Below are 10653 nucleotides of genomic sequence, written 5' to 3'. Positions count from 1 at the left end.
ATATATATATATATATTGTATATATATATTTATTTTGTTTGCTTTAAATGCAAACATTTTTCGGAATTTCAAGCAACACGAATAAACCTATTAGCATGCGAAGTCAACGGTGCTCGCGATTGAGTCGAGGCCATCGAGTCGAGAGACTCGTGAGAAATGATCATGCGAGATGATGAATCGCGGGAAGAACGGCATTTTAAGGGAAAAACGTACTCCATTTTCCGGCGGGGCGATCGCGGTTCGAAAAAACTGGCCCGTGCCCGATCTCGCGGAACTCCTGACCGTGCACGTCAGCTGCAGTGCATGCCCCGTTTCGAACGTCTGTCGATTTATCATTCTGACCTTTGTCGTGATCTTATGTAGGAAAAGAATGGCATGTAAATGAAAGATGACACGAAAAGACATCTCAGCTTAGTATCTTGACGAGATTGAACGACGACGATGAATCAACGACGTTGATTCAGAAATAATGGAAATACTTCCAAATTCCGTATGCTTCTAAGTGTTTAATTCAGCTGTTGAACTTAAATTATAATAGCTGATTATCCTTCCACTTTGAAATCTATTAAGCCAAATCAATTGCTAATTCTATTATCGAGATTAATATGCTTCCGCAATGACGTACACAATATTAAAGTAGAAAATCCAATGATTCATCGTCAAAGCTTAATTAAAATCTTGCGGTTTTCAAGAGAGTTGTGTACAAAGAAATATAAGTGCTACCCTTCTCTTTCTCTTTAATTCTCTTTAATGAGAAAGCTCGATACGCAAACTGTCTGACGAAATCCACAAATAAGAGCTGATCAGAAATCAGCGGTAAAGCTTTGAATGTTTGAGAGTATCCCGAAAGAGATTGCTTATTCAAGAATAACAGGGTTGGCTCTCTTTGCGAAGAATCGAAATATTCTCAAACGGAAATTGCGGAAATCTCGGTGGTCGTTTAGATCCAAGATAGTATTTCGAACAACAGCACTATTCGGCGGCTTAATTGAATAGTATAAAGATACTATTATAGATTAATGATTCGGCACGTACACGTATCATTGATAGAAAAATCTTCCCAAATTTTTTACGGAGCGTAACAATTAATCTCGCAAATCATTTAAAAAAGAAATAATGTATACGATTTTTTCCATTTGTAAATTTTGAACGTTTATACAAATTCATCAGAAAGAAATGCAATGCTCGGCATTTATCAACCCGGCTCTAGTATAATATTACGCCAATACAAAAATCCGGCAATTACCGTGATAAAGAAGATGATCGTAAACGATCATGACTTTTAACCCTTACCCTACTAAGGGGACTAGTTATCGAGCGATTTCCTGTTCGTTCAAGTTTCTTTGCGGTAATTATAAATTGTACTACATTTTATTATTTTCCAAAAATAAAATGCCAATATTTATTCTAGAAAGTTGAAAGTATATTGGTGAATTTTTAGAGATTTTTTTAATCGTTCTGAATAGGTGAAAAAAACGGATGGATTCTAATGCCCCCGTTAGTATGGATGAGGCACCAAATTGTACCTAGTAGGGTAAGGGTTAAATCAGATCGTAAATTCACCCTGGGATCTTTTTGCGATCTTTCTCTGGCGCTTCTGGTTCAAGGACAAAAAGAGATAATGCTTTATTTATAATGTCGTCGAGAACGAAAAATTGCTTACGCAACTTTCCGTTAACTTTGTATCGTTCGTTTCATTCGATCCCGCGCGATTTTCGCCGGTGGACGAATATTAAACTTTCGCACCCTCAAACTGAAATACACCACCGCTATCCAATCTCTATGCAGATGCGAGACGAACATGTCGGATAATGCGCGAGAAAAAAAAGTGTGCCATCGAACGACAGATAAAGAGAGCAGCCATCCGATTTCGGTGGCAAAGCCAACCAGTGAATTCCCGTATTCTTTCTCGCGTTTTCCATATCCTCAAATTTATCTGTGGTACTTTCGTCAATGCTCTGGGGCGTGAGTATCTTTGAAACAGAAAATCCGAATAAAATAGAAATATTGTTGCGGACTCTTTTGCAAGAAGAAAGTCGCACAATCATGAAGACGTAGAAACTGCTGACTCTTTTAGATTGTTCTATCAATGAAACAAATCGAATGCGGGACGCTTGTATTTTTAATCTGAAGTGGAAAATGAATAGGAGGTTTATGTTACTGAGTAAGCTTGACAGTACAAAAATAATTTTATCGAGACATACTCATTTTATCATATTTATTATAGAAACGGCCGCGATAAAAAGTTGATCATAAGAACGATCATAACACTCAGGTATTTCACATCAAGGCTTCTCATATAAAATAAATAATAGTCTCATAATAGTACATGCCTCTGCAACGTGAAAAGTATATTCATCATTAATAAGTAACGATGACTGTGCAAACGCGAATGTCCTTCGTTATTTAAAAGAAGATTATTTTTACGACGAAAATGACATCACCAAGCTCAGGAGAGGAGTTAATAACTAACGCGGCTTCTTCGTAAAACTGTGAAATAGAATTTTTTAAAAATCCTCCAACAATTTTTCTTCATCATAATAAAACAATTTTTATTAGCAAGAATGTCACAAGAAATATCGCACACATACAATCTCAAATATTATTAAAACTTTCATTAAGAACTTTAAACACTAAAGACTATGATGAACCATTAAATGAATTTCATAAAAAATATCTCTTGTTATTTTATTTAATTGTTTTATAAAAACAAATGAATAGTTATCAATGCATTTTAAACATCTCTATTTTTAGATAAACGCGTTGAGCAAACTAAATTTGCCCATTGAAGCTTCAGAGTAGCATTTGTTTACTTCATTAGATAATCAGCAGAAAAACTGTTATTTAAATATGACAATCATTATGATGGTTTGCTTTTACAACACGAATTTTAAATTTTAATCCATGTACTCCCATTTTAACTCAATTCAAGATAATTACACATCCATTGCGCGTTAATGGGACGCTGGACGATGATCGGTTTTTATCGACGTAATGGATCAAATAATTGGATCGAATTCAAAACATTAAACGTACCAAGTTTCATCCACCAAATCGTTACTGATATCGTGGATTTTCGAGAGAAAAAATGAGAGAGAGAGAGAGAGAGAGAGAGAGAGAGAGAGAGACAGATAAATGGATAGGTAGATAGATAGATAGATAAAGCGTTTATTATAACATTCTAGGAATAAGTCCTTTAAAAACATAAAAAAAAAACAAATAAAAGTAGCAATGGATCCAAACAAAATAAATAAATAAAAATACATATATAAAGAAAATAGAACAAACAAATAAGGAGCAATAACAATTATTTTGAAATTACAACAATTTCAAACAATATAATAAAAAGAAACTAATATAAAATATAAAAAAAATATAATATAATATAATAATATAACATAAAATAAAACAAAAGAGAGAAAGAGAGAGGGGGGGGGGGATACTCCTACAACAGAGCCGTATAGACGAGGTCTGTCACAGTCGATAACGCAGCTAAATGTTAATTAATACGACATGACATATGCAACTGGCACTAATTTGAAGGCCAAATCGGAATGCCCAGCGGGGAACTAAGGGGGAGCGACATGAGCGTGAGCGTAATAATGCAGTGCCTGCATTGAATGCATCTCAACGGCCCGGAGGCATCGAACTCCGTTCGGCCGCCGGGGATTGTCGGCTACATCGAAATCGAAGAGACTTCGAAGGCCGCTATCGCGTGCACGGAAAGCATTTAATTACCGATGGCTCCTCGCCTGGCGGAACTCTTGAATTCAGTTTCACCGAAAAATAATCGACGAAACGTCAGCCATCACGAAACCGACGATCAACGTTTCTTGTCGGGTTATGATCAAACACAATAACATAGATCATGTTATTTTTGCACCCTCCTTTGCTTTATTATTCCTTTGGGAAGAGTGAAAGCTTATACAACAGCGGGATCAAAAGGGAAGAGACTAAAGCTTGATACAATTGAAAAGCATAGGCAACAGGAATACGGAATAAAAGATTTCAATCTATCAAAAACTGTGCCTATATCAGAACACAGTATGTTAAACTCTAGTTATTCCTATACTTTTTAATTGTGTCTCAGGCATAAGACTAATCACTTAGATATCGGGAATGGTTGTGACGTCTCGTAATAATTCGAGCTCTTGATTGCGTAACATACATACACACGCATTCAATTAGTGCTAAAGAAAACCTTATAATTATTATTTGCGAGATATAATAAATAAAAAAATATAAAATAATTATACTGTATAAATAAATATCAAATCTCGTTGATCCGCCTTGTTAACTCTCTAATAACTCTTTCTTTTTCATTCTATTAAAACGAGATGAAAGACAACTTAAGTCGTTATTGGTCAATTTTTTGAGCTCCGTGTTATACTGTTCGTGGATTCAGTACTCGAGCTTTTATGCCAGCACACTAAATCTCAAAACGGAATAATAAGAAATAGAAAGAGAAGACTAAAAAAGCGGATGAAGAAACGCTAAAGAAGAAGGGATTCATCGCGGATGAACGTCGTCTTACTTAGCTCCCGACAAAGCAACAAGAGGATTCTCTATCGTTATGCTGATTAAATCGTACCGCTTTATTAAGACGATGGATGTAAACTTTGAGATTCATAGAGCCGCGAGAAAATGGTTCCATGCCGTTTTACTCTGAAACGAGACGAGTTTCCAATCATTTCCTATTATCGCAGACACAGACAGACCATCATCGACCTCTACTCCACTTCACTTCCCAATTCCGTAGAACATTCGAAGCAAATTCCAAAAGATTTCAGGAGATTTTATTATACTCAGAAATCTCATTTGCGTTCTAAACGTACATACATAGGCCATTGATCCTCATATTCAAATCGCGAAGTAATATAAGTCGTCCTCATTCAAATAAATTCCTCGAGTTTATTCCTCGTTTTCACCTTTTTACTTATCGATGATTTTACTTATCGATGTGACGGAAATATTTTTCTCTCCTCATATTTGCTTTGAAAACGTATAATAAAATATTCAAGTTAATGAATGGACACTAGAAAGAGAAACATGCGGTTTTTCTGAACAAATTACAACGCAAAGTTATGTATTATCGAACAGAGAATACAGCTTTGTTTCCATTTCGAGTAGACATTGTTCTCTCTGTTGCGTGATGAGTGAGAAGGATCGAAACATTTAATGATGCAGTTTTACTTCAAGATGAGAGAAGAATTTGTCTATGCATCACAGCCAGTGATTGATTAAATTTGACATTATAATAATATTTGAACTGCTTTAAATCGTTAACTTCATTGTTTTACTATAAAATAACGATATATTATGTAGGAGTAATTAGTTAAATTTGAGTCACTTTATTAGATTTAACAGTGTAGTTATATGACGGGGAAAAAATTCTTCAAATATTTATAACTCTATCGCAAGTATTTCCCATGTGGAACGCGAGTTACTTTTCTAAATTAAAAAAATTCCTTCGATAGCATGACAATATATACCGAGCTTCTTCACGGTAACCGAAGAGAAGCCGGAAGGTATTCTAGCGAATGGATGTGCAAGCTTGCAAAAGACTCTCGAACCAATTTGTGCGGACTCATCTCATAAATCCGACATCGGGGAGTCTGCTGAGAGGTAAATAACGTCGTTATAGGCGACTCTGGAAGAGTGTCAAGTGATCTTTGGCGCCGTATTGGCGCTTATTTCCGCGAAAGAAATATTTATCTTTTCACGGAATATTCGAATTCGGCGAGCTTTTCCGTTTCCAGCTGTGCAAGTGTTTCCAGCAACGCTACAATATTGAATGTAAGAGACCCATATATAAAATAATTTTATTTTCTTTTTTATTTTCTTCCGACAATACTTGGCAGCGTTCTATAAAATTACGTTGGCGATCGCAATCACAGTCTACAAAATATTTCACGTCGTTTTTTCAGCGAATTAAATGGAAAAATAATTTATACTTACGATACACCATTCGTCCGAGGATGGGCATTCCATCAGCATGTGTGCGGTGGCATTAATGCACGGTGTAATGCTGCCAACTCCCTCGTTGTACTGTCCACATTTGTAACATCTAAGACCGTGCGCGACACCTGCGATACATATATAACATTTAATCATCAAGTAAAACCACATGGGAAGCGCGCCGCTACCGTAAGAATAATCCGGAATAGAAAGCTGAATGACGAGCAATCTACAATCGCCGACGAAATACTATTAAAGATTAAAGACGGTCTCGGCGCTTGTGGAAGTTCGCGTGCCTGTTACAATTTATATAAGTAATTAAGAGTCCAAAATTAGTAATATGGTACTAATTTCATGATTTATTAGTTTCGTAGACATGTACATATGTTTAAAACTTAATAATATTCGATTTTTATTTAAAACTGTGATTTGAATGTTACCATCCGAGTTTGATTATCAATACAGATGATAACTGCAGAGAAAAAAGTGTAATTTTTCGTCAATATACAAGATTAAAAGTATACATACTTATTTATACAGCATTTATATAATAAAAAATCACGAATTTAATAACGTATTATCGAGATATTTATATTATCAATATTTATATAGTTAATAATCAAATTTTTATTAATTGTCAGTAACGTCTCATCGTTCTTCAAAATTATCCCCGGGCCCTCGAGGCCGTTAATTATAGCCACGAAAATTTGCCCAGGACCGACGGTCTTTAATAGTATCTCGTCGTACTACAATACAAATCGTATGAGGCACGAAAATCTATACTGTTGAACTCATAATGTCAAATTATATCAAATTTGAGTTATTTTTAATTATTTCTATAGCTTGCCACTACTCCTACTCGATATGTCGTTAATTTAAGTAAAACAATAGAATTAAATTAACAATTTAACTTAACTTAAGAAAATGTATTTCCTAAATCTGAATTAGTGGGTGATCATTGATTACCTAACGAGAATAGCTAATAAATGAAATTCAAACTACTAAAAAAATGTAAACATTTTATAATTAAAATATCAATATTTTTGTATGCCAGTTTCAATTTTCAAACAAGAGATTCCACGTTTCATTGGCTGCGTTCAATAGAAAAAGCAACTTTGCAACTATTGTAAAATTTTTGAATATTATTGGTTTATACGTTTAGATCAAGTGAGAAATTAAGGACAAAACCAATCATATTAAGGAAGTTTACAACAGATGCAAAGCTGCTTTTTCTTCTGAACGCAGCCAATTCATCGATTACCAGCGGCATAGTAAGAACTGATGTCAATAATTATTCACTGATTCAAATTTAGAAACTATTACATTTAACTAAAATTTAATTTATTATTATTTACTAAATATGTGTTAATGTGGCCTATGTTTACTTTGTTTAGTAAAAATTAACCACAGAAATGGATTAATTGACATTTTGACACACATATGTTAGTTAAAAATAACAAAATGTTATTAAATTTAAAGAATTCGGCTACCGAATTCATTGCTTTTTTCATATCTAACAGAGTATTTTTCTGATTCTTCATTTGCTCTATATCGAGGCGAAAATAATTCGCGATAGTTAAAATGCAGCAGATTCGCAATTGGCTTCTCAACTCGACACTCACGATCCGATTCTTAATCCCGTATGTGTGCTATAAGATTCGAAAATTGATGGGACCCATAAAATACTTAATCGCGCCTCGTAAATGCGAAAACTCGGACGTTCTTTCCAGCGCATATTCCGTACGCGGCGCGAGCAATAGTGGTTTGGCTCGTTTCGCGAAGTTGGTCAAGTTTCATAATGCAAGCGACGCGCGAGGAAAAGTTTTACCGTGCTTTTTCGCGCCGGACCGATCGAACTCTTTTTCGCCGGCGAATATAATGCGCGTTCGTAAAATCAGAAATTTATGAGGTGGTACTAAGCGCCATCGTCGATTCCAGATGAGACGCTCGCTAATAGGGGTCGCGGAAGATTCGCCACTCGCTAGATTAAACTCGCTCGCCTCTCATGACGAAAAAAAAAAGATAGGAATAAAAAGGACCAACAACACAAGACTTTTCGTGCATCTAAAATGCAGTCCGCCACTTCAAATGCTTCTTATAAATTTCAAATTTATTCAATTTTCAAATTGCTTTAAAAAATTTATACGTACCACATTTATTTATTATTTAAAAATAATTAACGCGTATAAAACTTTGATGTCGCACTTTATTAATGAGAATTTTTCAATAGCCGATAAGTTTGCTCGACAAACTTGGCGGACTTGGCCTAATTATTTCTTCGTTCACGAAATAAAACTTGTGGCAGTTTTATATTGAGCGTTTTTTTATAAAAAGTAGGAAAACAAGGAGGGCAGGATTAATAGAGGTAATGAAACACTTTAAGTATCCGTCGTACAAATATGCGGTGGGTCCTTCATCGAACTTCAACAGTTCCTAACGTAGTTTGTGAGAGAAAGAGAGAGAGGGGAGGAGGGGGTCCTCTCAGCATACGGTCCTCTTGAGAGGTGAACCACCGTGAACCTCGTTAGAACTTTATGAACTTGCGAGTTCATCCAGGCCGATGTGTTTCGCAACACTGCGCGCCGCAGTGTTGACTTGGTCCTCGACAAAGTATTAAGATCGTCCGTTTGCACACATTCATTTATATGTCATAGTGTATTAAACTGAAACTGTAAGATAGACGAGAAAATGTCAGACAGTCTGGAAAAGAGATATATAACTCGAATAAATCTTATCTGTACTATATCTTATCGCAGAGCCGTGTACCTATAAGAATAACAGGATTTTATGTCAAACGTCCCGACTTGTAAACAGGAAGCTATCACAAACGTAACAAGAAAATTGCGTTCCTCTTTTATAATCTTATTTCTTTATTGGTCTATCGCAAAGCAATGCAATGTAAAATACACAATATACAGATCTGGAGCGTAAGTTTCAGATCGCATAAGTTAGGATCGCAAAAATGACCCGATATAACAACAAGCGAAACGAGTTTAATCCTAGCGACGATACTATTACATGTAAAACCGCGACAATTTAGAGAAAAAAAAATGGAAAAATGGAGCGTCTGCCTTACATTAAGAATCTTTCTGCTTGCCAGTGTTTTTCTATCTGTATTCTCCAATAAAATATTTTTACCGTATCTTGACTGAATATCCACCTTGCGCCGGAATCGACTCAATAAAGAAGCAACTTTTCCAATTTTCTACGAATCGGCTGTTCGGAATTCAATACACCAATCTAGCAAATCCTTAGCTCGATTATACGCTAACCGCTTTTCCTTAATCTCCCGGAAATCGCTTCACTAGTACACCTCTTGCATATCAATAGACAATAGATATTCAAGGACATAATTCAGCAATTAATAATGTGAACTCACAATCAGTTTAAGTAGTAGATAGAATAATAACAGTAGTAAATAGAATAATAGCACTAGTAGATAGAATAATAACACTAGTAGATAGAATAATAACAGTAGTAGATAGAATAATAACTTTATACAAGAACACATGCTCAATCTTCTCATCGCAGACCTACATTGCATAGTCAATGTTAAACAGAGTTAAAATTACAGCGATACAGAGTAACTTTCTCCCTATTAGTATGCTTTTAAGCCAACTTGCTCATTACTGAATTAACTATCAAATATTGTAGACTTCAATTTTGTCTGCTTGAAATCAATATCGATTTTTCAACTATTTATTTTTTTTATATTTTTTAATTTTAAAAAATGGTAATGTTTTATAATGGTTTTGATAAAAATAAAAAAAACAACAGTACAGTTGTTTTTGCTCTATTACAATATGCCCCCAATTTATGTGCCTAACCGTATTTGATTTCATTTTAACATATAGTTAGTCAAACAAATAATACATGTAATTGTTTAAGTCAATATTGCGTAAATAATTATTTCAATTATACTTACAATTTCAATTATACTTACACTCATTACCTAACGCTCTTAGCTCCAATACAGGATACACTAATAGGAACAAGCTTAAAATCATCACGGCATTACTGGACTCACATAAATTCCTCTAAATTGTGTATCTTTCAAAAAATGTTTACTATATTTTAATAGTTAAAAAAGATAATATTGTCTTTGTATGGTGTATACGTTAACAAAATTTAACTTAATAAAAAATATACTATTTCTCACTTATTTGTGTTAGTTTTCTTTAAGGTTTATTTAAATACAAAGGATACGCTAATAGGAACAGTTACTTTAAATCTGAATAAATCTGTTCCGGTGGAGTTTCGCTTCTAGAAGATTGGCAGATCTTTCGTCGCAGTGCTGGAATATAGATAGAACTCTGAATGGAATCTGCTGCGAGGATTCGGGGGTTGTTTCGCTCAATATTGCGGACACGCGGGCGTGTGGTACAGAGATATATTCGTGCCCTGGCGTACCTCCCGCCACGCGACTACGGGGCGCGCGTTCGGCGGTGGAGACGCGACACGTAGATTCGACCCCGTTTTCAGAGCGGAGAAAGAAAAATATTGGTAGTAAATTTCACCGAGACGGACGTGCCTGTATCTTCCTGCTCGCTCGCTTGCGCGATCCGGATGATTTATCTCGTCGCTCATTTTTTCCGCGAGGCACCGCCCGCGCGACGCGCGATAGAACCCGCATTCTCGCCGGATACGGCGCGTAGTATTGATAGCGTGACCAACGTGCCGAGAGATGTATTTTCC

At 35.5% G+C, this 10653-nt stretch overlaps 1 protein-coding gene across 1 annotated transcript in view; it reads right to left on the bottom strand.

The window, feature by feature from the left end:
• LOC108752229 (lymphocyte antigen 6D) overlaps positions 1–10653 on the bottom strand; it is an 88196-nt gene that overhangs the window by 32581 nt on the left and 44962 nt on the right. Inside the window, exon 2 of the mRNA XM_018492911.1 lies at positions 5959–6086. Coding sequence (XP_018348413.1) covers positions 5959–6086 — 128 coding nt within the window. The remainder of the gene's footprint in view (positions 1–5958; positions 6087–10653) is intronic.

This window comes from Trachymyrmex septentrionalis, unplaced genomic scaffold (genome assembly GCF_001594115.1).
Source record: "Trachymyrmex septentrionalis isolate Tsep2-gDNA-1 unplaced genomic scaffold, Tsep1.0 scaffold6, whole genome shotgun sequence".
NCBI classification, from domain to species: domain Eukaryota; kingdom Metazoa; phylum Arthropoda; class Insecta; order Hymenoptera; family Formicidae; genus Trachymyrmex; species Trachymyrmex septentrionalis.
Note: the sequence above shows the minus strand (reverse complement) of the source record. Positions and strands in the feature narration are given on the sequence as shown.